Below are 27,639 nucleotides of genomic sequence, written 5' to 3'. Positions count from 1 at the left end.
GCATGATTGGTTATTGAGAATTCCTTATTTTGTGTATAGTTTCAATCGTGTTTTATTTGTACAATTTACATTATTCTTTTTATCGATTTGAAGACGTTACAAAATTTACAGCGTAATTCGAAATGTTTTATTTTAACCACTTATTTAATTTAATAACATGGAAGTTATATATAGTACATATATTAATCATTCAATGTATTTTATAAATTATTTATAAACTGTGAGCAACAGTTTAGTATTAGGTGTAGTATTTATATCACAATTTCTTATGTTTAATCATAGTCTTGTGAACTTATGCTATTATGAAACATTTCATTTTCATAAGTGTATAAATGTTGAAAATTCATAAGTTTGCAAGCGAGTATATGTCTAATATTTACGTTATTAAACATAGGAAATTTGTATATGCGAAAAGGATTGTATGTCCTAAGACACTAGGTCACACTCAGAAAATACTGTCCAAAAAGTTACAAAAGTATCTACAAGAATGCAATGCTTGTGTGATATATTTAGATATAAAATCACATTTTCCCGTATTGTACGAACTATAGTTAACCATTCTCAAATGTGCTTATTGTTTTTTTTTAAACAGTATTTTCACTAGCTGCAAACAATTACAATATCTATGTATAACATTAAATGAATGTGATATTTATCAAAGATTTACGCAACGAATACGTACTTTGTTCTACATTCACTTAGATTTGATGAAAATGACTGTTCGAAACGTGCTTTTAAACTTTTCATAAAAAATGCAGTCAGAATTCCAAGGCATAATGATAATCTTATTCCAATTTTTCATTGTTTCATTATAAAGTTCTTTATATTAATATTTGACTTATCATTACGACTTTATCAAAATCAAAATATGATTACCCTCAAAAAATTAAATAATAAATTGCATAAAATTAAAGTATCAAAATAACAAGTCGTAATTTGGTTATGAAATGTGGTTGGACATAAAGTTATTGTTTGAAAATTAGAAAATTAATTAGATTAAAATGCCATCGTCATCGTCCAATAGTACTTTATACAGTCTTATAACACGTTTGTCTCTCGCGGCGCACTTTCACCAAAACGAAACAATCTAAAAAAACGTCTAAGAAACGACATTTCGGACTATGCTTTTCGAGGCTTAACTTTCTTACTGCTCTTGCTGTTAATATTCTTGATTTGTTCGACAATAATGTCATCGACTCTAGGGTCGGTAGCGGCTATCAAATTGGGTGCAGACGCCTGAGAATTTCTGCTGTTCGAGGACGATGGCCTTCTCGACCATCTCTCAATCGTCGTATTGAGCCAACTCGACAAGGCGTCTCGGTGAAAGAAGGCAGCTGTTACTAGAATGATCAGAGGAAGAGGTACGAAGGTGATCTGATTAGCGTCACCGTGATCGTGTTTGCGCTCGGCTTCAAAACGTAGTTCAACATATTTGAAGGAAGAGTTGGCCTCGAAGTAAACGGGTACGATCTTGTATTCGTGCGTGGACTTTGAGAGCGTGGTTTCCAGCTGGACAAAGTACTTCTTCCCATCCGCTTGAAGAGGAGGGAAGTGATGAATAAAGCCAGCATTATTCATCTTCGCTGAGAACTGGCTGTCGAGCTTAGCGATATGGATCGGAGAGTCTGGTGAATCTTCACGGCAAAGCTTTATCTAAAAAAATCAAGTTTGCATGTGTTAGCGCGAACTTATATATGCAAACTCACAATTATAAATTATTTGTCTTGTAGATTTGTTAATCACCTTTAGCGTCCGATAATTTTCAGCCTGGTTAGCGATCACTCTGACCGATACATCGGTACGAGAAACTGGCTGAAGAGCCATAAGTTTGATGTCGTGAACATCTTGAGTAGCTTGAACGGCAACAGAGCTAGGAATTGCTCGCAGCCCACGAGTGCTTGGGTCTTGTTCATTCAGTTTTAATCGAATAGCATAAATGCACTGAAAAATAACGTTGGATATATTTTTAATTCAGAAAACGATAACTTATCAATTTTTCTTTCGAACATTTACCTTAGGCTCGAGTCCACGAATTCTCCATGTTCCATCTTCCTTTGTGGTGGCTTCTTCTTGCAGATCTGCGCATTCATTCTGTCCGCGAGCCTCAACCAAGAGTCCAGCCTCTGGTTCTCCATTTAAACAAGTAACTATACCGTAAGCACTGAAGGCCACTCTTCGGCCAACAAGAGTGACAACGACAGCTTTACCTTCTTCAACACGGATCATCTTAGAGGTCGGTTCGAAGCGGTACTCCTTCATTGTCGGTCGAAGATAATATTCACCGGGCGAGAGCGAATTGAAAGTCAGTTTGCCTTCCTCGCCCGTCATGATGTTCTTACGGTAACTGTTAGGTCCGCCACCGCCTCCGGAAAGTGATAGCAGAACTCCCTAAAATAATTTGATGCATTGTAGAACGAATTTTCGTGACTCGAAGATTTCAATAACGCGTACATACTTGTAAAGGAGTACGTCCAGCTAAGTCGACGACTTCTACGTTAATTTCAGCCAATTTGCGAGCAAGGAATGTGTATTCCTTTGTAGTAGTATCGCGTGTGAAAACAAAACCTTCCTTTTCTGCTGTGACACTGCAATTAAAAGAAGGATAACGATATTACAATACTTGCAAAGATTTCTAGAATACAAAAAAGAATTAAATCGTCGTATTACCTGTATTCTACTTTGCTATCTAGAGGTCCTACTCGGAAGACTCCATCTTGTCCGGTAACGAGTGTTTGAACTGGAACTTCTTTATCTTCGCCGAAAATTTTTATTGATACACCTTCAAGCGAAGGAGATATAGAACCACTAATAATCTAGAAGAGAAAAAACAAATTTAATTATTCGAATCATCTTAAAATCCTAAAATTATAATAAACTTTTACAAATAATGCCCTACTGTTCCTTGTTCTGCATTGAAAGAAATAGCATTATCAGTACAATCTTCTGAACCAATAATTTTAGCAGAAGGTTGGATAAAAAGTACAAGTTTTGATGACGGAGTAATTTCATAAGATTCTCCAGCTATCGCATAGAACTCAAAATTGTATACGTAAGCATTCGACGAGGCTTGACGAATTCCTTTTAGATTTTTATGTCTGTAAAAAAAGTTTTAAATATAGTATTACACAATAATAAGCAGAAAACTTTAAGTCAAGTTTTATAAAAATACTTACACGATCGGCGATTGTCCTTCTGACAATCCCTCGATTTTCACGGAGATGTCATCTGCAGGTTTAGGACTATTCAAAGTTATAGTACCTTTGTGAATATGTTCAGTAGACGAAAGAATAATCGGTGTTCTTTCGTTAGTATTCCACACAAATGACGATTTTGAATATTTATGGCAACCCTTTGGATAGAATTCATATTTTCCGGAGACAGGTAAGCAGTGTCTTGTGCTTCCCTTCTGTAAAGGTAACAGCTTCTTCTTCATTGCCTGATGTGGTACCAAATACTCTACATTTGTTTCATGAGACGAGATAAAGGTTACGGAGAAACCTGTTTGCTTGAAAACTGGTACGTTTGGTGGTCTTTCGGATGCAATAACTATTTGATGACTCAGGACATCCCAACAAAAAATATCGGTGTCAATGACAACTTCGTATTGGCCAGGTAAAACATCTTCAAAGATATATTCGCCACCTAAAATAAAGATGAAATCATGAATTACACCTTAGCAAAAACTAATTCAATTTCAAACATCAAAGTTCATAAATATCTTGCGAGCTTACTTTTGGCTTTAACTGTTTTTGTTTCAACAATGCCATCAATCATCTTCAAAGTGACTTGAGTTTCACTGCATTCAGCTTTATTGTCCTTATCAGGTAAGCACATAATTGTACCCTTTAAAGTAGCTTTAAGTTGAAGGAAATTGACATCCTTAAGTGGTGCAGAAGAAACGTCAATGACACGTTGAAGAGGAAAAAATCTAAAATGAAAAAAAATGATTTGTGAATAATTTATAGAATGTATCAACTTAAAATAAAAAACTTGATTTAGTCCATACTGTAAGCCTTTGGTCTTTTCCTCATCGGTAACCATAACATTCAATTGATACTTATAAGGTGCAAGATATGCTGTCCATCCACCAGTGTTGGGATCAATTTCAACTTCTTGTTGAACATTAGAAACTACATTTTTTATTAAAACTAATCGATTTTGTAAACTCTCTTTTGTTGTCGAAGATACTTTTCCGGTAACTTTGAAAGTAGCTGGAGTAATAGTAGGCAACTCGGGATTGCTTGGGGAGACTTTAACAAGTTTTTCTTCAAATTGAACATCGTCTAGTAATAAAAAAAAAATAAAAAAGTTCAGTAAATAAATATTATGTTAACTCTAATAACATCAAACTTTTCATAAAAGCCGTTTGACTTAATGATAAAATCAGATATTACTCACTTGCTTCTGCATGTAGCATATACTGTTTGGCTTTCATGTTATCAGTCTTATAAGCTCCATTTTTGTCAGTAACCGCAACTTGCTTCTTTGATAAAAACACTTTAGCTCCAACCAAAGGAATTGGTGGGTTAACTGATGCCATGACTTTGCCACTAATAGTAAAACCAGTGACCTTAAACTCTTGAGGTAAGATCAAACTATCATGGTTAACAGCGAATATAAATTCAGAAGGTTGAACATCGAACTTTGTCTTTGAACCAGCATAATAGGGTATTATGGTGTATTGTCCTGCTGACAAAGCTGGGAACAAAAATCTTCCCGTTTCATCTGATGTCACATGACACAGTGGCTTTTGCTTGGAATCAAAACCTTCCACTGAGGAAGTGGCACAATTTTTAGTACGCCCATTCTGGAAAAATTGTTCAATTTCATGTTTAATATGTTATAGTGAATAATAAGGTGTATATTTATGAAAATTAACTTACTCCAAAAAGCAGAAATGAAACTCTTCCAACTGGTTCTCCTTCAGTAGTTGTAACACGACCACTAACATCAAAACCGAATACGCTCAATTCTCCATCTTTAAGTTCTGTGTTACCTTCTCGGACAGTAACAGTAGTGGAATGTTTTTCCATAAGCCATCTAAAATAAATATGATTTTTGTCATTTTTTTGCAATTGATTTTGAGCCTAATATATATATAATTTGTTAACTTACGATGGATGACTAGCAACTAAAACGTATTTTCCTGGCTGGACAGGTGTGAATGAGAATGCACCACCATCGGTGGTAACCGTAGATCCAAGAAGAGTTTTGTTATTTTGATCATACAACAAGACAGAGACTCCCTTAGGTCCGGCAACATTTTTAGCAGCTACAACTTTGCCGGTTATGCCAAAACCTTTGAATACAAAGTTAATGTCTTTTCCTTGACTGCAGAGATCTGTAGTACCATCTACATTCAGCGTGACTTCAGTCGGCTCAAAACTCCAGCCTCTTGGAGGTTCAAGTTTCAGCAGATACTCCCCCTTGTCGTAGACAGGTACAAAGTAGTAACCAGTGTTTGGTGCGCATTCTGTTTGGTCTTTCAGACTCCCACTCTTTGTATACCTAAAATCAAAAGTTTGCTTTAATAAAATGCTGATAAGATACAAATAATTATTATGACTCCACAAAAGTGTTCAAAAAGCTGCAGCGTGTTTTTTTCAATGAACGACTGTTTGTACACTTATTGTTCACAATCTCCAGTAATAAATTATATTAAGCTTTCTTATTATGTAACACACTAATCTTCATTAAGTAAATTGAACTGTCATCAATTACAAGCTCCCATATAGCATTCTATACATGAATCACCAGCCAAAAACCCATCACATTGTTTACCTCTATCGGAACAATTGAAAATCACTCTAGTACCACGCATTAAACTTATCCTTTTAAATCTCACAACCAACTTACTTCTCAGCCATAAAAAATCCATATACATACCCTCAAAACCCAAAACTACTCAAACCAAAAATTTGTAGGTTAGGATCCACGTTAACTCACAGTTTGACGGTGATCTGACTGAAGTCGATGTCGGCGTGGCTTTTAACGAATCCGCCGCAGCCGAGGATCTCGTCGGAGCTGCACAGCTGGACAAGGAGGGTCAGGACGAGACCCAGGAGGCCGTAGAGGACGCGTGGCAAGGACAACATTGTGTCTGCCCCCGTAAGTGTGCTGGTGAGAGAAAAACCCCGTGACACTGCGCCTTTGCTATCAGCGCTGATGCCGCTGCAGCTGACGACGCGTCGACAAGGTGTCGGCTGGAGTTTCAGCCAATCGCAGTGCAGGAGAGGTTGATTTCGGAACTTAGATTTTGAATTAGAATCGATTTTATAAATATAACTATAAGTAAGTTATACCTATGATTATATCTAAAATCTGTACTGTAACCAAAAGTATTATGTTGATAATTCGCGCTTAATGAAATTTCGATTATCTTTCTGTATAGATGTCGGTGATTTTTAGAAAATTGCTTATGTATCTGTAAAAAAATATCGGATGATAGAATATGTGTATTTTTGAAAAAAATAGATTAATTTAAATTTAGGAACAAAGCTCGAAAAATTATCTATCTTCAAACTGTTGTAAATTATCAATGTTTAATGAACAATTTTCAAACGTCGCATAAAAATAAATTATTTAATCTAAAAATCTGCTTGTTTTATTTGACATTTACGGAATTTTAATTCATTTTGAAATTCTTTGCGGGATCTCGGCCATATTTAAAATAATGGCAAAAGCACCTTATACGTTTATAATAAACGCCAACAGGTTGCGCTGTTTTTATCTCGCCAAGAAAGATCCCGGGAATCCCATCATTGCAATGCGTCTCGATCTTTTTTTGTTTTTACAAGTATATCTTTCTAACCTCGAAATCATAACATAACTGCGATTGTTTGGGCATTCGGCTCTCCATACAGAATATACAGTGTGTCGTCCGTGCGATAAACGTCACATGAGGTATAAATAATCAGTTACTTTACACCCGTTGTTTCCACTACGTAGGTACTGTTTTCTTTATTTATTTATTTTTTTTTTTTATTTAAATAACGTGATTATACTGGCTGCAATATATCATCAGTCTTGAAAACGCCGTTAGATATAAGATAAAGAACTGCAACGAGTTTACTGATTGCGCTAATATCGACGTTTTTTTCGCGTATGAATTCATAAACGATTTATAACTGTTGAAGGTCAAGACGATGGCCGAGACCAATGAAGAAATGAAAATTAGCGAAGAGTCTCAAAAGCACTACGAAAGGAAAATGGAAAATTTTGAATGCCCCTTTACATGGGGAATGAGTGAAACAATATGCATAGATACAGACGATATTCGCGGCGACAATGAGGAAGTCATTCCACTAATGAAGTTCATGCGTTGCATCGCTCTTGTGTACGACTACACGAGAACCAACAAAGACTCGCAAACTATATTAGAAAAGTTGAATGATTGCGATGACGTGATCATTAAAATTCAAAACGAGTAAAGCTTTTTTCATTCATATACATATACATCGTAGCGTTACAAATGATCGTAATATGACTATTATTATTTTACGTTTATAGCGGCCACCCACACATTTCAATTGAAGCCGTATTGTCTGTGTTCAAGGCAACGAAATGTTTCGCTCTTCTTTACCTCCAAATGGAGCCAGAACTAAAGACAATTTTTGCTGAAACCGTCAGCATAGATTCGTCCGAGAAGAAGCAGACGAGCACGGTAAAAGCTTGCCGAAGCATCGCCTGGTCAAACTATTCGCGAACAACAAAAACCATCGAATGTATACGCGAAGCGATTGCAGACAATCCCGACTGCGATCTCTGGCATTTCATTTTGGCCAAGACGTTGCGCAGCAAAAGACAGAAAAAAAAATTCAATTCCCAACCGGATGCCGAAGAAATCGAAAGCTTTGAAAAAGCATACAACACGAGGAAAAACCCGGTCTTCGGAGTATTTCTTGCCAAAGCTTATAACGAGGATAGACATGAAAATGATAAGGCTTTGAAAATGATAGAGAGTTTGCAGGACATACCTCGAAATGATTCACTCTTGTTGATAATTGTCTTGATTTATATTCGCATGAGAGACTTTAAGAATGCCAAGAGTTGTTTTGATAAAGTTGCGAATAAAAAGTCCAGCATGTACTCACATTATAGAGGCCTGTATTTTTTAAAACAAAAACAATACCAGGTATATTAATATTTGAACTTGTGCTACAAATGTGTATTTAAATCTCCCTGTGTATTTAATTTAATGTTTATACGCGCATTTTTAGGAAGCTCATCCATTTTTAAAAAAAGCGATCGAAACGAATAATTTTCAAGCTGAGTTTAATTACATGAATTGCGCGCAAGTGATCCATAAAAAACGTTTCGATTTAACACAGTACCTGCTACAAATGTTAGATAAATATAGAAGTTGGTCTAAGCACATGCTGCAGACTATTACTCTACATTTAGCATATACTTATTTCAAAAAGGATAAGAATATAAAAGAGTCTCTAAAGTATTTCTTGGAAGCAATAGAAATAAATCCGGATGCTATTCTCCTTAAGGTAAAGTATTTTTGTGCAATCGGTATAAAACATTTTTGTTTAGCGCCCACAGTAATGATTTGTACATTTTTATTTTCAGGAAACTTATCGTCCTGTTTTACTTTGTGATTGGCCTAAAAAGAGTATTTATAAAATACTAAGCAAGAATATATTACCTGATATTTGCGAGCACTTAGATCTGTGGGATGAAAAGACCAAGGAAAGAGCAATAGCACTGGAAAAATATTGCAACGAGCATCAACCTCAACTCTAAAAATTAATTTTTATCGTATTAACGACTGATCTAGGTTATTTGATTTTATGTATAGATTTTGTATATGGCAAATATTTACAGTAATATGAAAATAGATATATGTATCTATACTTGTAGGTGTTCTTTTATTGTGTTTGAAATAAAATTCAAAGAAAATATAAATAATTATGATTGTCTTTCCCACGTATTACAATACATTTAACTTATTCATAACTAGTGCAGTGATACTTTGTATTCGAAAAAAAACGACCTTATCACAAAAGACGCAAAAGTAACCGATTGGAAGCTGTACCACTATACGCGGTGCGCAGCGTGAAATAAAGGGCAGAGAACTGAAAGAATATTACAATAAATAGCATAATCGCATCACTAATATCAAATCGTGATGCGCTCTTACTTTTTTATGAGGGTATTTAATTAAGTCTTTCAAGCCTCTGTATTATTTATTGATCTTCAGAGGGAAATAATTCAATTTGCCAAAGAATGTCTAAAATCATACTTTTCAGACGTAAATTACCAATGCGAAAAAATGATTTTTAAACATTTTCTAGTTTCAAGGTAAATCACATCAATAACTGATTATATACTTGTTAGCATTGCATACTTAAATTGTTTCTCGCCGATTGGTTTCGAGTCTATACTTATCGATATTCGCGTAGCCGAGTGTTGCCATCATTGGAATTCGGTTTACCTTACGGAAACGATAAGCGTGCGGATGCTGTATGAGGTCACCATCAGGGCGATAGAGAAAAGGGCAGTTATAATTTATACAGTCATTCGGACGTGAACCGTCGAAGTCGCCAGTCGCACTTTTACAGTGGTCTTAGTAGTCTTTTATTTGAAATCTCTACGAAACTTTCCTTCCGATATTCGATTCAAAACTGCCGGTCTGTAAAAGACTTGATGTAGAAGCACCAATATATGCCTATATACCTGCTGAGCTGATCTTACTCAATAGAGTAAAAATAACGTAGCTGAACAAAAAAACTGCACCGATCGTATTGATTGCTACTAGAGTATACTGTGGAAATAAAAGGTAAGTCTTAAAATAAAAACCAAAATGTTTTTTTATCAAAGCGCAGTTTGATAAGCTCAGTTTTGTTGAAATATTTAACATTTAAAACGAATATCATTGCGTTAAATTCTTAATTTAAAAAATAGATTGCTATAATACACCGAATGTCAGGGCACAAATAAAAATTTTAAAATATAAATTAAGAATCCATAAATTCTACAGAACTTCAATTATATATCATTTGCAAAGATGATAATAAATAAATCGGATCGAATCCCGTAAGAGGTTTTTGATAATAATTTATACCATAATACAATTAATATGCCAGACATAGTTTACATCATAATATGAAAAAATGCTCTATTTTCTTTGCAATATAATTCTATGTATATTGATCACTAGTAGCGTGTTAATATCTATAGTATCACATTTTTAAGAGATCCCTATCCTTTAAAGCTAGGCATGATGACCGAGGCTAATGAAGGAAAGAAACTTAGCGACCAAGATCGAATGGACTACGAAAAGAAAATGGAAAATTTTGAGTGTCCCTATACGTGGGAGCTGTCGAGTGAACTGAAAAAAGACATAAACATGGAGTGGAATCTTCGCGACCATGAAGACGTCATTCCACTGATGAAGCTGATGCGCTGCATTGTGCATGTGTACGAATACACAAAAAATAATGAAGACCTACAAGTTATACTAAAATTACTGAGTGAGTGCGATAAGGTGATTATTGAAATTCAAGAAAGGTAAAGCAACTTGATACATCATTTTCATTCACATATCATATCTTCGCGATAATTGCAATAAAAATTACTTTTCAGTGCCCATCCAGAAATTTCGATTGAAGCTGTACAATTTATCTTGAGATCAACAAAATGTTTCGTCTTCCTGCACTTCAAAATGGAGCCAGAACTGAAACAAATTTTTGCTGAGACCAAGAGTATAGATACGTTTGACAAGAAGCAGACGAGCACGATAAAAGCTTGCAAAAGCATCGCCTGGTCAAAATATCCGGGAACGAAAGAATCCATCGAATTTATACGCGAAGCGATAGCAGACAATGCCAACTGCGATCTGTGGTACTGTATTTTGGGCAAATTGTTGCGATACAAAAGACGAACTCCTCTATTTTATGCCGAACCAGACGCCGAAGAAATAGAAAGCTTCGAAAAAGCATATGATATTATGAAAAATCCGATCTACGGGGTGTTTCTTGGCAAAGCTTACAGCGAGAAGAAAAAACACGATGAGTCTTGGGAAATTTTTAAGAGAGTTTTGCCGAACATACCTCAAAATGACACGCTCTTGTTGATAGTAGCCTTAGGTTTTATTCAAATGAAAGATTTTCATAACGCGAAGAATTGTCTTGATAAAGTTGCAAAAACATCTGATAGTATGTACTTGCATTATAAAGGCCTGTATCTTTCCAAACAGGGACAATACGCGGTATGTTCGTTTTAAAACTTGTATTTTTCTATAACGTATATCACTTAATTTATGAATGTTAACAATATATAAAAGACGTATTTTTATAGGAGTCTTGTTTATTTTTCGAAGAAGCAATCAAAGACAACAACTACCAAGCAGAATATAACTATATATTTGCTATACAAAAGAGCAAAAACAAAGACTTTAATCTAACTCACTACTTGCTACAAATGTTGGACCGGTATAGAAATTGGTCTAAGGACGTGCTACAGAATATTACTCTACATCTAGCTTATACTTATTTCAAAAAGGATAACAATATAGAGGAGTCTCTAAGGTACTTCTTGGAAGCAATCGAAGTAAACCCTGATGCCGCGTGCCTCAAGGTAATTATTATTGTTCGATTATCAATTATATTATAAAAAAAAATATCATGTTTTCATAATAAAAACGATTCTTATATTTATAATTTTAGGAATTATATCGTCCGATTTTTTTTTGCGCCTGGCCTCAAAATAGTATCTATGCAATTCTAAGTAAAGATGTATTACCAATTGTTTGCAGGCAACCAGATAGGCTTGATGAGGTAACCGTAACAAGAGCGATAAAGATAAGTGAATATTGTAACTATCATACTCAACTAATGTAACAAATTCGACGAGATTATTTTCTTTTATATTTATATTGATGATTATATTGTTTTTTGAAAAAAATATTTACAATATTGACATAGATTTTATATAAGTATTTATATAATATATATTATAAGGTATTTCAAAAGACATTAATAAAGACAATTTGTAAACATAATATTGAAAAGGAGTTAGGTGATTCAAGCTCGTTTGAAATCCAAATGGAAAATTTGAATAGAAAATAACGATCACAATAATGGTTAGAAATTTTTTAATTTATTCATTATCATCAAAAGGCAATTTTGTTTTGTATAAAGTTTGCACGTTAAAAAATAAATAAGGTATCTATAGATGAGACATATGGCGAGCGGAAGTTACACTCACAATAGCATGTGCATTGTAAGTCGATGCAAAGGACGTTTTCTATAAGGAAAATATTACAGATCAGGGGGGAGGGGGGGGGGAGGGCTCATCCCCTAGTATGCGTGTAATAAATATAGTCGTCTCCACGGCCTTAGTGCGCAAAACCAATTAGTATTAAATCTAAAAAATATTGCAAATATAAAATGATTGATACATACGATGTGCGGATCGCAAGAAAAGGGAGAAACGTGATAGGCGAATGCAAAATGGCGTATAAATACAGAGTTATCTGACAAATGACTAGTTGAAAGCGTTAGATTTTTAATCGCGAAGTGAAGTTTGAAGGGCCGAAGTGTGAATCGAGTTTCAGTCGATGGCGAAGGGAGGCGCGTACTTGGTCGTCAAGAAGAACTTTCCTCGCAATCTGCAAAAATAAGAGACACGCGTTATTACCACGCAGCGATTTCAGCAATAGCAAACTATACACAGCTATACTTACGACGTCGATGCGTATTCCCCCATCAGAACGATCGGGTTTCGATTGCAGTGTCCGTCCTTGTATTTCTCCCAGTTATCGCAGCTTCTCGACTTGAAACCGGATGTGCTTCCTATGCTCTCGGTCATCAGTTGATAAGCTCGGGTATGGCTGCAGTAAGCTATGTGGGATGATGAAAATCGGCTTATCAATGAGAAGAAAAGGGAGGAGAAACATCGCAAGGCGGAAATGACGACATACTGTTCGTGGGCGCGAAGTTGCAGCCCGGTTGCGGAAACTTGCCGCTGTTGGGGTAGAAGTCGACGTGGCCGATCGCTGCGAGAAATCCGAACGCGGTGCCGCTCGTGTGAATCACGTCAACGAATTGGGCGTCCGTCGGGTCGAGGCGAAAGTCGGGGTCGCAGAGGATTGGCGTTTCGAAGAGCGGACTTGCGGGATCCAAACCTGTGTATAGGATAAGGGATGTGTCAGAGACATTATTACACATTTATGAAACTTAGAAAAAAAATTGAATAAAAAATCCCACCTGTTATTCGGCCGATCCGTCCGTCCAGGAAAGCCCCGGCAAATCCAGCGACGTGCGATCCCAGACTATGTCCGCACATGTGCACGTCCTTGTACTCGAGGTTCGATTCGCGACAGAGAAACTCGAGGAAGACGCCAAGATACTCGCCCACTCGGCGGGTATTGTTCGCCGCTGTGGGGTATGGGTCAGCTGCCAGGATGCCCCAGCCCACGACTATCACGTTGACGTCTTGGTACTTGAGGTATGCTGGAGATGATCGATTAAAAATCTTACTTTCCTTCGAGTATTTGTAATAGAGTATTTGTGATATTTCAGAAACAATCAATGAAATTCGAAAAAATATTTACTAAGAGGACAACTATATGCAGCTTTTCGGCAAAAAATGATGTCACGCATTATTATTAGAAAATGGCACGAGAAGTTGTGCGATGATTTTTCCGTTATAAAAAAGTACGCGAGAAAAATTTAATTCAAGCAAGTTCACTCAGGGTTATCGTTGCGCTGATGTGCAACAATGTCGACACGCAGTTTTTTCTCTCGAACGATAAAACTATGTCCCATAGTCCATACAGGCTATTTACTTTGATCGTCGCGCGACTATTAACGCGGATTCGCCGAAAACATTTTATTCGATTCGATCAAGGTGCATAAATCAATAAAAATAACTCACCATCGATGAGGCTTCGTATCCAGGCTTCTTTTCCCGTGTCGCTGAAACCGTGAATTATGAGTTTCGTCGGTCGACTCTCGTTGAAATGCGACGCGTAAAGGACTTCCGTGTTGTTCAGCAGCAATTGTTCCTCGCCGAAAGGGTTTTCCCTGAAAATTTTGATAAGTTATTGTACGAACGTTTTTCAGCTTAAAGTTCGCGCCTTGTTTTCAAACGAATATTATTAATCGATAGAACATTTGTTTTGACGGCGAGTAAAATATGCGTATCGTTATTATTGTATTATAAGTAAGCGATAAAAAATAATAAGATTCATTGTACTCATCTCGGGGGAATTCTAATTGTTTTTACTAAGTGGTTCTATTTTTAATTATCGAACGATAATTATATTCTTGCATAGTTGATTAATTGAAAATCGTCTCAAATTTCATGAATTTCGTATCGAGGTTTGATTCTAATTTCATATAAAATTATAAAATGATGTAAGTTTGCTACTGATGTATACAATCGTATGTAGCATCAAAACGTCGAATCTGATTTAGAGGGCATACCATACATGCGTATGACCTAATCATGTTTGGACTACCCGTTCGATTCGTATCTTGCATCAGCTCGAATCTGTCTGACAGAAAGCAGAATAGTTACGAGAAAATGAATGAAAATTTTTCCCTCGCCCAAAGCTTTTACACATGTTTTATCTACGTCTAGCTAGACGTGAATCGTGACAAATTTTTTCGTGTATTTTAACTATACCGATTACGTCGATAAAAAGCAGACATAGAAAAAATAAAATATACCAAGCCCATAAAAAAAACTTACAATAGTCCAAACGCCTCAGGCCCCCCCGGATATCAATTAAGTAGATTCGTGTATAGCGTCGCGTCAGCAGCCGAGCTCGCGATTGATTAAAAAACGCAATATAAGCAAAACAAGCATCTTCGATAAAAAAAAAAAAAAGAGAAGAAGAAGAAGTCCCAAATCAGCACGTGCGCGCGATACTATCAGCCCCCTACATCGAGCGAAAGCTTTATAGCGGTGATGCGAGCGCGCGGGAATATTCGAATGTCAAAGCCATCAGAGTTTATAATTTCGCCGTCGCCGCCAGGCAATTATAAACGCGCATAAAAAGCTAGCTCTTTTTCAGACTGACGCGATGGTCCGCGCCGCAACGGCGACGTCTATCACCATCACGATATCCACGACTGCTCGTCGCGTCGTCGGCTCTCTTCCGAGGCGCGCGCGACTCGTCAGCGCTGAGAATAGAATATTAACGCCGTATGTATATATGTGTATATATAACTGCCAACATCTGATCTCGTTCGCACGAGTAGTATATGTGTAAGAATAAAGGAAAAAAAAGGCGCCGCCACAGCGTAATTCGCGCCGTCGGCGGCTGAGAGATATGCGTATTCGAGTACAGGCGCCATGTGGGTAAAAAAGCTCTCGTGTCTGTGTGTGAGATGCGCGACGGCGTTTCCTGCATCGTCTCTTGGCGCCCGCGCGGCGTGATCACTTTGATGATCTGGCCGACGCTGATTTCGTTGTCGTTTTAGCGTGAATCGCGATTTATGGGCCGGATTTATAAATATATACGGCTATACGGTATATGGGCATCGCGTTTGCGCTTTTTAGAATATATGTCATGCGTTATAGATGTGGTGAAAGTTTGATTATATGGATGATTGGAATCGAGTATGATAACGATGGTTGTATTTTAAAGTTATCTCAATTTCGCGACGAATAATAATTTTTTTGCGCTTATAAATATATCTTTGAAAAGTTTCCCTCGATATATCGAGTCTGAGAAAATATAGATTTTCTATACAGCGACTGCTCGACGCGACGGTCGTCATTGTTTTTACGAAGAATTAATTTATAAGTGCAATCAAGCTTACTTACACGTACCAATTGATAATTTTTTTTTCACACTGAGTTTTCCAACTCGCGATAATTTTTTTTACGCAACGTCACGTACACACTATACTCGCCAGACTATAATGCGCGAAAAACGTCGCTCCGTCAGGCGTTTGAGCAATTGACTCTATTCCACGAAAATATTTTTTCCTCGATGATGCTGTGTTTTAATTTGATGTAATTTGACTTCTCTCATTATACTATACATTTATAGTAAATAAAGTTCAGAGTCCTATCTCAACTTTGAGATTTGCAGTCGATTAGCCGAAGAAATTCGCAATAATTAAATTGTTGCATACCTGGTGTAGAGTTTGAACGTCGCCGGTTCGTGAATCAACTTGATGGCCGTGTTTATCATCGTTTCCACTTCGTTTAGCAGCGAGTTTTGCGCAGATACGTCTTTCGTGTCCGCAACAATTAACTTTCCTGTAAGCAAACATGATCTTAGCTCTTATCATCGGCCAAAGTATTGAATAATCAAAGATCGCGAACTGTGTAATTCGCCGCGTATAAGGGACTCACATAATACATTGGTCGAGCTGCTTTTTTGGCGCGTTAAAAAAAGAATTATCTCGAGCTCTAAGTATGCGATTAACTTCATTTTCAGCGATTGCGAGCGATTAAGGGGTCAGAAGTCTTTCAGTTAACGAAATTATAAAAATATTCGTGCGTGCGTAAGATCGAGGAGCAAAATGTGCGCAACGATAATATCGGCCTTACAAGGCTGACGCGCTTCTATAGAAATCCTATTCCGCCTGGCGGTATTCAATGACTTTACAAGATATTCTATCTCTTTCTCTCATATATGCCAGAGTGAAAGGGTACACTTTAATCAAAACTATTTCTCGATTATACTCGACGAAAATAAAAAAATCGTCTATACCGATCACTTACCTGCGACGATCATCAGCGCCGCGATCGCGAGGCGTCTGGTTATCACCTCCCCCATATCTTCCGAATAATCGACTGCTCCACACTGTGTCTGTATACGAAGTAGATCTCTCTTACACGCTGTCTCGATCCTGGAAATGTACGCGCACGAGAGCCTGAAGAGGCATCACGCGTAAAGTCGCCGGCGAACTAAACTGCAGCTCTCGGCTCGTCGCCGATTTTCAGTGTCGAGCATAGAGGCGCCGTTCGCCGGCGGCGACTTTCTCGCGATAATGCTACAAGCGCCGTCGTCCAGCGCCAGACTCGTTTCGTCCTATACGCATACTCTCGCATAGATCGTCCCGATACACGTATGTATGTACGTGTGTGTGTGCATGACGTTTGGTATACTTATTTCACGACAAGCGGACGACGAGGTGGGGGGGGGGGGAGAGAGCAGTTCTCGAGTGTCGCTGTGTGCGTGTAAGAGAGAGAGAGAGAGAGAGATGATTATTGCGTGTGCTCACGAGCGGCGCCCGATAAATCTCTATATGGACTATTCTACGTCAGATGCTCGTCGCCGAGGGTATATTTATATATTATATGTTATACTCTGTATGCGCGTGTGTATATGTATGTTACGAGCTGTGGGATCTGAACTTGAGGCATTTCTCCGAAGGATGATGTTGGTGATGATGCTGATGTTAAGGTTGTGGGATGTATCACTGAACGTTTCATGATTCTTTTCAAAAACTCCTCTGTTTTATTAATCAAAAGATACATATTCACTACGTTTTCATTAAACAGTTTACAAAGAGAGTATACTCTCAACGTTTTCTTAAAGCTATAGTATGATTTTCAAGAAAAGTGTTGTTACACACAGAATAATCCATGTATGCCACGAACGCGATCTTCGGACCAGATCATGTAATATCAACGCTTGCGGTTTTTCTTAGACGCGTAAGTATATGATTTTATATGTAGCGCGCTAGCGCAAACGATCTGCGAGGAGACGATCTGACAGAAAGATTTTATCGTTTCCGATGCTTAAAAACTCTATTGTTTACAAGCACTTTTGCTCTTATTATTCCGCTGCATCTCGAGTGCAGACGCGCGGGGAATAACTGTAACGTTTATTGTTGCGATACGATAACAACGTATCTATAATTATATTATTATAATGCCTAAGTTAATTTGCGTTCCTTTTTTAAACGCAAACAATTCGTCATAATGCCAATGATATTTATGCGAATATGCGTAGACCCTATTTAATCGAAAGATTGTAGTATATTTATTCGAGAAAAATTGATAGCCAAATGAGAATGTTATTTTTATGGCGAGAGATTATTTTATAAACGGCCAAATTAGACAAGTTAGAACGATTTATGAAGGATATCAAAAACTACACTGCGTTTCACGCTACAGCCGCATTGTACGCGCATCTTCGGAAGAATTTATCTTTCGCGAGCTTGTATTGTCTGAAACGAGACTATCTCTAAAAACAAAGCTTTGAACTTTAGAATCGCTTATGCAGTCAATGTTGTTACAACAATTGCCGGCCACACTGCTGTTTCATTTCTAATGATTAACTGCGTCTTTTGTCGAGAAGTAAACTTTTTTTTCAGACAAAAATGTTCAAGTTGAGCTTTCCATGAAATTTGGTGTTATGTTGACGAGGACATTGCGTCAGAGCGAATCACAACGCGATAAAACGACGCTTAACGCAAGATTCCATTCTGTTGGCTGATTGTCTTGTTACACGAATGTTTGCATTGCTTGATATTATATTTGAAAAAACTTTTTGTAAATATACAGCACGTGAATTGTATGTGTCAATGAGATGCTTGCGAGTAGTTCAATAAATAATCTCGCGTGTATATTTCACGTGAAAGCTCGACTGGTCGGTTTCTATATTTAAAATCGCGAATCAAGATGAACTTTGAAACTAAATGAGGCGATTCAGTGCTCTGAGAAATACGTAGAGGCATATTCTGTATCTTTATTGCCGTTAGATATTAGAACGATTTACGAAAACGGATAGCAATACCTATACTTATATGTAATATAATCATAACTATTATGTATGAAAAAGGTGATTCTATAAAATCTACGTCAATCTTGTAAATATTTTTTCAAAAAACAACATGCTTCAAAATAATGTATAAATTTTAGTCATCAATATAAATATAAAAGTAAAATCACTTCGAATTTGTTACATTAGTGAGTATGATAGGTACAATATTCACTTAGCGTTCTTCCTCTTTTCGCGGTTACCTCATCAAAACTATCTGGTTGCCAGCAAACAATTGGCAATATATCTTTACTTAGGATTGCATAGATACTGTTTTGAGGCCAGGCGCAAAATAAAACAGGGCGAAATAATTCCTAAAATTCAAATTGTACGAGTCATTATTGTTGACAAAACAATAATAATTTTTCTGTAATAATCCAATAAAAATGATTACCTTTAGGCACACACCATCAGGGTTTATTTCGATTGCTTCCAAGAAGTACCTTAGAGACTCCTCAATATCCTTATTCTTTTTGAAATAAGTATACGCTAAATGTAGAGTAATAGTCTGTAGCACGTCTTTAGACCAATTTCTATACCGGTCCAACATTTCTAGCGAGTATTGAGTTAGATTGAAATCTTTGTTTTTAGTTTTTTGCATATTCTATATGCAATTATACTCTGTCGGGTAATTATTGTGTTTGATTGCTTCTTCGAAGAACAAACAAGACTCTTATAAAAACATATCTTCTATATTATCAACATTCATACGTAAAAAAGTACAAGTTTCAAAACGGGCATACCTTGTATTGTCCTTGTTTTTAATGATATATGCCCCTATAATGAAAGTACATGCTATCTGATTTCTTATTAATTAAGTCAAGAAAATGTTTTGCGGCTTCAAATTTTTTCATTTGAACACAACTCAAGGCTACTATCAACAAGAGCGTGTCATTTTGAGGTATGTCCGGCAAAACTCTCTTAAAAATTTCCCAAGACTCATCGTGTTTTTTCTTCTCGCTGTAAGCTTTGCCAAGAAACACCCCGTAGATCGGATTTTTCATAATATCATATGCTTTTTCGAAGCTTTCTATTTCTTCGGCGTCTGGTTCGGCATAAAATAGAGGAGTTCGTCTTTTGTATCGCAACAATTTGCCCAAAATACAGTACCACAGATCGCAGTTGGCATTGTCTGCTATCGCTTCGCGTATAAATTCGATGGATTCTTTCGTTCCCGGATATTTTGACCAGGCGATGCTTTTGCAAGCTTTTATCGTGCTCGTCTGCTTCTTGTCAAACGTATCTATACTCTCATATAGGTCTCAGCAAAAATTTGTTTCAGTTCTGGCCCCATTTTGAAGTGCAGGAAGACGAAACATTTTATTGATCTCAAGATAAATTGTGCAGCTTCAATCGAAATATCTGGATGGGCACTGAAAAGTAATTTTTATTACAATTATCGTGAAGATGTGTGAATGAAAATGATGTATCAAGTTGCTTTACCGTTCTTGAATTTCAATAATCACCTTATCGCAATGACTCAGTAATTTTAGTATAACTTGTAGGTCTTCGTTATTTTTTGTGTATTCGTACACATGCACAATGCAGCGCATCAGCTTCATCAGTGGAATGACGTCTTCATGGTCGCCAAGATTCCACTCCATGTTTATGTCTTTTTTCAGTTCACTCGACAGCACCCACGTATAGGGACACTCAGTTTTCCAATTTCTTTTCGTAGTCCATTCGATCTTGGTCGCTAAGCTCCTTTTCTTCATTAGCGGCTTCGGCCGCCATCGTATCAACCGTAATTTGTTCAAAACACTTATTGTGTATTATTTATACAACGCGCACTTTTACTGGCGATCAGAATTCACCGTGCATTTATTCAACTCTAACTTTTATTGTTTATCTAAGTTATACGTCTTTTACTACAATATTTAAAATACGAATACAGAAAAATCTCTGCTAGAAAATATCAACATAGTTGTAGCTACGTGCGAGAATGCGATCTCAGCCTTGTGAGAACGTTGTTCTTGTGTGAAAAAGACATAAAAGGCTCAAATCATATTTTCTCGTGTATATATTGTTACGAGGGAGGAATTGGGTGGTGATGTGCGGTGTGGGGTTCTGGGCTGTGCCGTCCAAGGGTCAAGCCCAGGAACGTGGAGAAAGGTGCGCAGGGTTGGATAATGAACAGTCGAAGGTTTAAATCAGACTTCCGATATATTCTCTGCAGGTAGAAAGAGTGTGCGAGTTGAATGCACCCGAAGAACTCAAGTGCGAACTGTCCGCGCTCGAACAATTAGCCTCGCGACCGTAGGACGGTATGCGGTGATAAGGCGGGCGTTAGGTGTCAATGTGTCATCCGCTCGGTTTGTCCGAGCTCGCGATGCACTTGGGCTGTTGCCATGCAGCGCTACACACAAATGTTTTTTTCACTTGAATTTTGCTCACCAATCCACTTTATAATTAAACAAACAACCTGGAATTCACGCGATTTTTAACTTAAGAATAATGCAGACCGAGAAATTTGAACCGAATATCGAAACGAAAGCTTCTCAATGATTTTGAATTAAATAACTAAAATAATCACAGATTTTATAAATTATCGTGCGACTGATGACTTCGTCACTTGAAGGTGTATATCAGACTGACTTAGTATGCCCCTTTTTCTCAATCGCTTCGACGACTCTCATACAACGTCTGCATTATATTGGTATATTTATAGGAAAACTGAGCCCCAACGACGACAGCTCCGTTGAACTACGCTACATTGAAGCATAGTTCGGTAAATATTCGACCATTAAAAAAAATTAAAGTAATTTTTTAACCTTGTAGAATACATAATGGAAATTAGTGAAATATCAATTTTTGCATTCTTTTCATGTTCATCCGGAGTTTGTCGACAAAAGTTTTTGAAATCAAATGAACATGCAGAATGTTTTCGATACTGTGCTAGTATCATGGTTCAAGAAATAAATTCAACAATTTAGCTGTATTTATTTATTCACAAAGGATATATAGTAAAACTTTGAATAATTTGTAATTAATTCAATCACTCATTTTCATTAACAAAACGTTTGATGACTTAAAGTATATATATATATAGGTCTATGCACCTTCGCTATTAAAATCTACAAGTCTTTTAAAAAAACGTATCATAACTTTTATTTTTAAATAAATTTCGCTGGGTTTTATTACGATTATATACATCATTTTTTTAAATATAACTTTGAAGCATTTAATTGTGCATGCGTTTATAACGTGCCATTAAATAATCAATTAAGCAGTCGACTTTAGTGGGGAAAAAGTGCGTTCTTTCAAAAATACATTCAAAAGACGTATCATTGTCATCCATTTAATCAAAGATAATATTAACAAGAAAAGTTTATATCAAAAACGTTATTACTGTTTTTAATCACAATCAATCGCTCAAACAATACAATCCAAATTGCTATTTTTTTTTTATTTATTGCCGCATGGAAAATTCATACTCATAAAAATAGAAGTCATACTCCATACGAAACTACTTTAATTGAAAAATATTGATCCGTGCACTTTTGTTCCCAGAACACAAGATTGTTTCTCTTTTTCACGTATCATCCCTGAAGTGTTTTCTTTACTTTTTCTTTTTAGATTTTTTGTCGGCCGGCGCTGCGGCTGGGGCGCCTGTCAGTGCGGACAACTTTTGTTTTAACTGCAGAAGAATTTCCACTTGGGGTTGCCACACGCTCTTGTCACCCTTACCCTTCAAGTCTCTAACAAGATTGCCCTAATGAAACGCAATTTTTTTTAGTAGTTTTTATTTTATAATATATCATAAAATACCTTGAAGCCAAAAAAAAAGAAAATAAAAACTAACCTGTTTTAATACTGCTGCTTCTAGCTCAGCAATTTCTGCGGTTACATTGCCGTTCTGTTGAGGAGCTGTTGCCGATTGCGCTTTGTTATCTTTTGCTGCTCCAGCTTGGTTACCCTTGCTTTGAGCTTCGGCTAGCTTTTTCTTTAAATCCAAAAGAATCTGTACTTGTGGTTGCCAAACGCTTTTATCTTGTTTTGCTTTAAGATCTCTGACTAGTAAGGCCTGTAACAAGTAACATAATATAAATAGAATGAAGATAAAAGTTTAAAATTAATCTCAAAGAAAATATCATAATGAAGATCCGAAGCATGTTTTTATGAGTCCATCGATAACGCCCCGAACATGAAAAATATTTTTTATTTAGATAAAGACGTACTTGTTTCGCAACCGCCGCCTCTAAAGATGCGACGTCAGTTGGCACCGCCACGGTTTCTCTAGGAGGTGTTGACTCTTGTCTTCCAGCGTATTTTTTTCTTAACTCCTCAACTTGCTTATCCTCTATTTTCGTGAATAACGGAGAAGGTTTGCCAATACTGTGACCGGCTGGCAGCATGATAGAGAGAACCTCCGGAATATAGCCATAGTTTTGTTTGGGCAATCCCAATTGCGCTCTCAATTCCCGAGCTGTGTTTGGCATGAATGGGGCTAGCAATGCAGACAGAAGACAGGCGAGATTGCAGCAAACACCTATAACAGTTGCTCCCTTTTTCCTGTAATAATTAACAAAAACGATGTGTAAATAAGCACCGTAAAAGATCATTTTGGGTTTAATATCCAAATTAAAAAAACTTACTTGTCTTCTTCACTTCCTTTAACTTTGACCCATGGTTGCTGGGACTGCATGTACTGATTTCCATGCTTAGAAATAGCTAATATGTGTCTCAAACTATCACGTAATCTTGCTTGTTCCAAAAGGGTAATGTAACTAGTCAGTTCCCGTTGCACCAGAGCAAGGACATGCAAATCATCTTCGAGCAATTCCATTTCTGGGATTTTCGAATTGAAATTCTTCTCCGCAAACATGAGAGCTCTAAAATTTATCAGACATGTAAAAAGAAAGATAACTAAATGTTACGATCGTGACATTTCAGCGAGATGACAAACCTGTTTACAAAGTTTCCAAGATTATTCAATAATTCGCTATTATTCTTAGTGGCTAAATCAACCCAATTAAAGTTGGAATCCATAGTTTCTGGCCTGATGTAAGCCAGATAGAAACGCCAGACATCGGCTGGTATACCAGTATCTCTCGCATCTGTACCGAATACTCCAATACCTCTAGATTTCGAGAACTTTGTATCTTCGTAGTTGAGATACTCTAAAAAAAGTTATATTTTTAATTCGAATTCTCGTAATAAACTAACGTATTTTACTAGGCCTAATCAAGATTTCATTTACCAGTAGCCATAATATGCCTCACAAGCGTGTGACCTTGATCAGCTGCCAAGAGCGTTGCTGGGAACATAATAGCATGGAAAGGAACGTTGTCTTTAGCCATGAACTGATAAAGGCTTACATCGACGCCATTGGGTTTCCACCACTTTTCGAATTCCTTGGTGTACTTCTTTGTAATACTGAGATAACCAAGAGGAGCATCAAACCACACATAAAAAACCTTGTCCCTGTAGCCATCCAGTGGTACTGGTATTCCCCATTTGAGATCTCTTGTAATACATCTGGGTTTCAAACCATCTCTCAACCAAGGCTTGGTAACTGCGCGAGCTACTGATGACCAGCCACCTTCTGCTTCTGTTGCCCACTGCTTCAAACCCTCTTGAATCTAGAGTGAAAAATATTTCAATTTTATCGACAATCAAAGTTTTTGTAATAACACATTGCGAAATGAATTTCAAATTACCTTGGGTAAATCCAAAAAGAATTGAGTTGAAGCCTTGATTACTGGCTTTGTGCTACACACTTTACATCTTGGATTGATGAGTTCTGTAGCATTGACAAGATGTCCACAACCATCGCATTGATCACCTCGCGCGTCTTCGTATTTACACCTAGGACACGTTCCTTCTACAAATCTGTCCGCCAGGAATCTTTCGCATTTTTCACAAAGTAACTGATCCACTGTTTTAGGCAAAATGTAGCCTTGTTCCTTTATTCTTAAAAACATAGCCTGAACAATCTCCGTTTGTTCAGGGGTTGTCGTACGACCAAAATAATCAAAACCAATACTAAACCATCTGTAAATGTCATTGTGAATGTCGAAAAATTTGTCACAGATTTGCTGGGGAGTCAATTTCTCTTCAAGAGCCTTAGCCTCAGTTGCAGTACCATATTCATCAGTTCCACTACAAAAATTATAACATGAGCAAATGACTTTAATTAAATGATTTTATACATTCATTAATTCAATAGTTTACCTTATGTAGAGAGTATTATAATTTCTTTGTCGACAATATCTAAAATTAAAAGTTTGAATCAATATTATTTAATGTTTCGATTTTTTAAATATAAGTTAATAATATAAGATTGCGAACCTTGCAAAGATATCTGCAGACAAAACACAACCAATTATATTTCCTAAGTGTGGAACATTATTTACATATGGAAGAGCTGAAGTGATTAAAACATTTTTCTCTCCTTTCTGTGGTAACACGGGGTAAGAAGCTTCTTTGATGGAGGAATAAGTAATCGATGTCCAGTTATTTTTAACAGAATCCATTTCTTCCTGCGTGATTGCTTTATCTTCCTTCTCCTCAGATGGGCTACCCTAAAATTCATTGAACAAAATAAATAAAATATTTAACAAACACTTGTTATTCTAACTTCATTTAATGCTTACATCGCCTGTTGGTGCACTCTGAGATTTTCCAGCACCGGTGTATGAATTGAGAGGGAACCAAGATGCGGCATTAATTGAAATAATAGCTTGGACTCCTCTTTCTAACTTAATTTTCTTCAATGACTTCTGGATAGCAGGTAAACTTTGAATATCCTTCAACCACTTATCAACATTGGCAAATTCTTTAGTAATCACTTCACCTATCTCGGTAACCACTACTGTAGACCACAATGTCACCCAGATAGATGCATCTACTACTGTTAGGTTGTCCTTATCCTGAAGAATAAATTTATTATAACTAACTGTTTGACACAATATATTTAACAGTAAATCCATGAAGGTCACCTTAATTAAGTACTGTGCATCTTTCAATGCCGTGTTCAGTTCCTTCAGAAGAGACCATATTCGGGGCTTGTGCGATACATCCAATTTCCCAGATCCACCATATGAAACTATCGCAGGCTGTAAGAGAGTCACACATTAAATTAACAAAAGGCTGTCTGACAAATGTGCATTGTTTAGTTTTGACAAAATAAGCACGAAGAACTTAGTTATCTAATAAAAATGACATTTACCTGCAACTGTGAAGCATCCCACTCGAGCCATCTGTTAGCAGCAACAATATTCTCCTCGCTAACCGGTGCAAGGTACTGTACCGCTGCACTGACACTGAACAGCTCATCTGAAGATTCTAATTTCAGCACTGGCAGTCGATTTAACGAGCTCTCTAAAAATCAAATGCACAGACCTCATTTTTACGTACACGTCTACAAAGAGAACAGAGGCACAGGCCCGAGCAAAAATAAGCACAAAAGGATAATTAACACGAAAGAATTTGCAAGTATCCCACTGTACATACGTATACGACTACTTCTTAAAAAACAAAGCAAAAGCTACGTCATCATTGTTTCTGCTTATAAGCAGCACAAACGACAGGCAGATGGTAAGTATTTTTTCTTGGTAAATAAAAAGATGAAAGTAGCAGAAAACAATAGAGAGTTAAAGAGTTATAGGTTAGAAAACTCACGTTTCGGCTCGGTTTTGTCATCGAGCGTTAGCTCCTTGCCAGCGATTTCCGCGGCGACGATGAGCTTCAGGAGGTTGGGATTGTTCGGGTTCGAAGCGGCCTTCATTTTTTCACGGTAATAAATTAATAAATACGGGCAATAAATACGAAAATATGTTAACCGCACAACCGACACATGTGAGCGCGAGACACCGAAACTGATTCGGCCGAAGAAAGCTGTCGCGCTTGTTGCGTCAGGAGAGGGCTGACGACGCGCGGTTTTAGTACAGTACAGTCATTCATTCTTTTATGGAAGAGTTACACGAGTGCACTGTGATGAGTTTTTCTTTTTTTGTGCGGAGATGTGTTTTATTATGTTGGCGAGGCTTTTCCAGTGAAGAGTTATGATACTTACACCTCCATATTCGTACTCTGCCGGCTGCAGATGCATCTTCGATTTAACGTATATATGTATTAAAACTTATTTTTTAATAATATAATTACTTTTTGTATAAATAAAACATTATAATGGCTCTACTTATTAGAGAATTCATACTACATGTGCAGGAACACGTTCAGAAACATCAAACGTGTTTGGACTTGTCAGTTCTCGAATCATGTGTATGTGTTATGAGTTCGCAAAAAATCACGTTATTAGAATATCTTAATATATACTTTCAAAAACATTTTTAATATAATCTATCTAACAAAGGTTTGTTTTACTTATTTTTATTAGGTTATTTCCAATATTTTCGCGTATAAATAATTCGATTTAACTATCGATATATAGACGTAATAAACGGTGCTCAGCGAGTTTTTTGTATGGCCAACTAACTTATGTTGACGAAAATTGACGCCAATCCATCAATCATATGCTTCAAATCCTGATCGTTACTGTAAAAGATGTAAGACGTAAAAGTTCCAATAATTCCAAGGAGCTGCTCAAAACAAAACAGTCGCACTATCGATGAGCCTTCGACGATAAATGTCCCTTGTAAGCTTCGCGTCCAGCATCCCTTCGTACTTACATCGGAAACATGGCTTTTTAGCGAGAAAACGCATCGACCAGCTCCTTATTCTTCAAGTAGCAACACATCGCTATCATTGCTTCTAACTCTTCGCAACCGCTCATGCTGCGAATCGCTTTCATTTTTCAGAAATACATTTATCTAACAAAGTGAGGAGGGGTGAGAATCTAATAATCACAAAAAAAGGACGATTTAATAATTACACTTTCATTTTTAAAAGCGTTTATTTATAATTATTGCTATAACAAAGCTAAATTCATTATCCAT

The 27,639-nt window shown here is 36.9% G+C and overlaps 5 protein-coding genes across 7 annotated transcripts; 2 read left to right on the top strand and 3 right to left on the bottom strand.

Annotated features, from left to right (window-relative positions):
- Window positions 1-27: 27 nt before the first annotated feature.
- Window positions 28-6,726, bottom strand: LOC100118729 (nodal modulator 1). Its single transcript, XM_008205951.4, has 13 exons — window positions 5,947-6,726; window positions 5,116-5,508; window positions 4,884-5,040; window positions 4,399-4,807; window positions 4,007-4,283; window positions 3,732-3,928; window positions 3,174-3,642; window positions 2,897-3,095; window positions 2,668-2,813; window positions 2,456-2,585; window positions 2,014-2,388; window positions 1,744-1,941; window positions 28-1,653 (listed from the first exon to the last, which is right to left on the bottom strand). The coding sequence occupies exons 1-13, from the start codon at window positions 6,093-6,095 to the stop codon at window positions 1,120-1,122; spliced, it is 3,633 nt and encodes a 1,210-aa protein (XP_008204173.1). The 5' UTR covers window positions 6,096-6,726; the 3' UTR covers window positions 28-1,119.
- Window positions 6,725-8,916, top strand: LOC100118687. Of its 3 annotated transcripts, none has more exons than XM_001602543.5 (5): window positions 6,725-6,903; window positions 7,137-7,426; window positions 7,510-8,134; window positions 8,220-8,498; window positions 8,578-8,916. In XM_001602543.5, exons 2-5 carry the CDS (start codon window positions 7,146-7,148, stop codon window positions 8,749-8,751), a joined length of 1,359 nt encoding a protein of 452 aa, XP_001602593.1. In that variant the 5' UTR covers window positions 6,725-6,903; window positions 7,137-7,145; the 3' UTR covers window positions 8,752-8,916. The 3 variants fall into 3 exon arrangements, with proteins under 3 accessions (XP_001602593.1, XP_008204174.1, XP_008204175.1); XM_008205952.4 differs by having other exon boundaries at window positions 6,764-6,948; XM_008205953.4 differs by having other exon boundaries at window positions 6,766-6,944.
- Window positions 8,916-12,279, top strand: LOC116416378. The gene is made up of 5 exons (XM_031924606.2): window positions 8,916-9,787; window positions 10,223-10,518; window positions 10,594-11,218; window positions 11,308-11,586; window positions 11,676-12,279. The coding sequence occupies exons 2-5, from the start codon at window positions 10,229-10,231 to the stop codon at window positions 11,847-11,849; spliced, it is 1,368 nt and encodes a 455-aa protein (XP_031780466.1). The 5' UTR covers window positions 8,916-9,787; window positions 10,223-10,228; the 3' UTR covers window positions 11,850-12,279.
- LOC100118614 (pancreatic lipase-related protein 2) lies at window positions 12,087-17,013 on the bottom strand. The gene is made up of 7 exons (XM_001600533.6): window positions 16,696-17,013; window positions 16,101-16,227; window positions 13,888-14,036; window positions 13,218-13,463; window positions 12,932-13,135; window positions 12,695-12,851; window positions 12,087-12,619 (listed from the first exon to the last, which is right to left on the bottom strand). The coding sequence occupies exons 1-7, from the start codon at window positions 16,748-16,750 to the stop codon at window positions 12,562-12,564; spliced, it is 996 nt and encodes a 331-aa protein (XP_001600583.1). The 5' UTR covers window positions 16,751-17,013; the 3' UTR covers window positions 12,087-12,561.
- Window positions 17,014-21,670: 4,657 nt separating this feature from the next.
- Window positions 21,671-26,610, bottom strand: LOC100118578 (methionine--tRNA ligase, cytoplasmic). Its single transcript, XM_003425827.4, has 13 exons — window positions 26,366-26,610; window positions 25,914-26,065; window positions 25,684-25,800; window positions 25,339-25,614; window positions 25,034-25,266; window positions 24,917-24,955; window positions 24,403-24,844; window positions 23,943-24,324; window positions 23,649-23,862; window positions 23,338-23,574; window positions 22,921-23,254; window positions 22,545-22,766; window positions 21,671-22,454 (listed from the first exon to the last, which is right to left on the bottom strand). Exons 1-13 carry the CDS (start codon window positions 26,469-26,471, stop codon window positions 22,302-22,304), a joined length of 2,907 nt encoding a protein of 968 aa, XP_003425875.1. The 5' UTR covers window positions 26,472-26,610; the 3' UTR covers window positions 21,671-22,301.
- Window positions 26,611-27,639: the final 1,029 nt, after the last annotated feature.

The sequence above is a fragment of the Nasonia vitripennis genome, chromosome 2 (assembly GCF_009193385.2).
Source record: "Nasonia vitripennis strain AsymCx chromosome 2, Nvit_psr_1.1, whole genome shotgun sequence".
Taxonomy (NCBI): Eukaryota; Metazoa; Arthropoda; class Insecta; order Hymenoptera; family Pteromalidae; genus Nasonia; species Nasonia vitripennis.
The sequence above is the reverse complement of the archived record's forward strand: the minus strand, read 5'-3'. Positions and strand labels throughout refer to the sequence as shown.

What these genes read in the sequence shown, in the direction of transcription:
- LOC100118729 (XM_008205951.4), bottom strand. Translation starts at nt 6,095, where the DNA reads ATGTTGTCCTTGCCACGCGTCCTCTACGGCCTCCTGGGTCTCGTCCTG. An exon ending in AGTCAGATCACCGTCAAACT is followed by an intron (nt 5,509 to 5,946) that starts GTGAGTTAACGT and finishes TTTTGATTTTAG; the next exon opens with GTATACAAAGAGTGGGAGTC. An exon ending in GAAGGACAATCGCCGATCGT is followed by an intron (nt 3,096 to 3,173) that starts GTAAGTATTTTT and finishes CTTTTTTTACAG; the next exon opens with ACATAAAAATCTAAAAGGAA.
- LOC100118687 (XM_001602543.5), top strand. Translation starts at nt 7,146, where the DNA reads ATGGCCGAGACCAATGAAGAAATGAAAATTAGCGAAGAGTCTCAAAAG. An exon ending in ATCATTAAAATTCAAAACGA is followed by an intron (nt 7,427 to 7,509) that starts GTAAAGCTTTTT and finishes TTACGTTTATAG; the next exon opens with CGGCCACCCACACATTTCAA. An exon ending in CGGATGCTATTCTCCTTAAG is followed by an intron (nt 8,499 to 8,577) that starts GTAAAGTATTTT and finishes TTTTATTTTCAG; the next exon opens with GAAACTTATCGTCCTGTTTT.
- LOC116416378 (XM_031924606.2), top strand. Translation starts at nt 10,229, where the DNA reads ATGATGACCGAGGCTAATGAAGGAAAGAAACTTAGCGACCAAGATCGA. An exon ending in ATTATTGAAATTCAAGAAAG is followed by an intron (nt 10,519 to 10,593) that starts GTAAAGCAACTT and finishes ATTACTTTTCAG; the next exon opens with TGCCCATCCAGAAATTTCGA. An exon ending in CCAAACAGGGACAATACGCG is followed by an intron (nt 11,219 to 11,307) that starts GTATGTTCGTTT and finishes GTATTTTTATAG; the next exon opens with GAGTCTTGTTTATTTTTCGA.
- LOC100118614 (XM_001600533.6), bottom strand. Translation starts at nt 16,750, where the DNA reads ATGGGGGAGGTGATAACCAGACGCCTCGCGATCGCGGCGCTGATGATC. An exon ending in ACGTTCAAACTCTACACCAG is followed by an intron (nt 14,037 to 16,100) that starts GTATGCAACAAT and finishes CAAAATTTTCAG; the next exon opens with GGAAAACCCTTTCGGCGAGG. An exon ending in ACGGATCGGCCGAATAACAG is followed by an intron (nt 13,136 to 13,217) that starts GTGGGATTTTTT and finishes TCCTATACACAG; the next exon opens with GTTTGGATCCCGCAAGTCCG.
- LOC100118578 (XM_003425827.4), bottom strand. Translation starts at nt 26,471, where the DNA reads ATGAAGGCCGCTTCGAACCCGAACAATCCCAACCTCCTGAAGCTCATC. An exon ending in TCTGCAGATATCTTTGCAAG is followed by an intron (nt 24,956 to 25,033) that starts GTTCGCAATCTT and finishes TTTTAATTTTAG; the next exon opens with ATATTGTCGACAAAGAAATT. An exon ending in TCTTTTTGGATTTACCCAAG is followed by an intron (nt 24,325 to 24,402) that starts GTAATTTGAAAT and finishes TTTTCACTCTAG; the next exon opens with ATTCAAGAGGGTTTGAAGCA.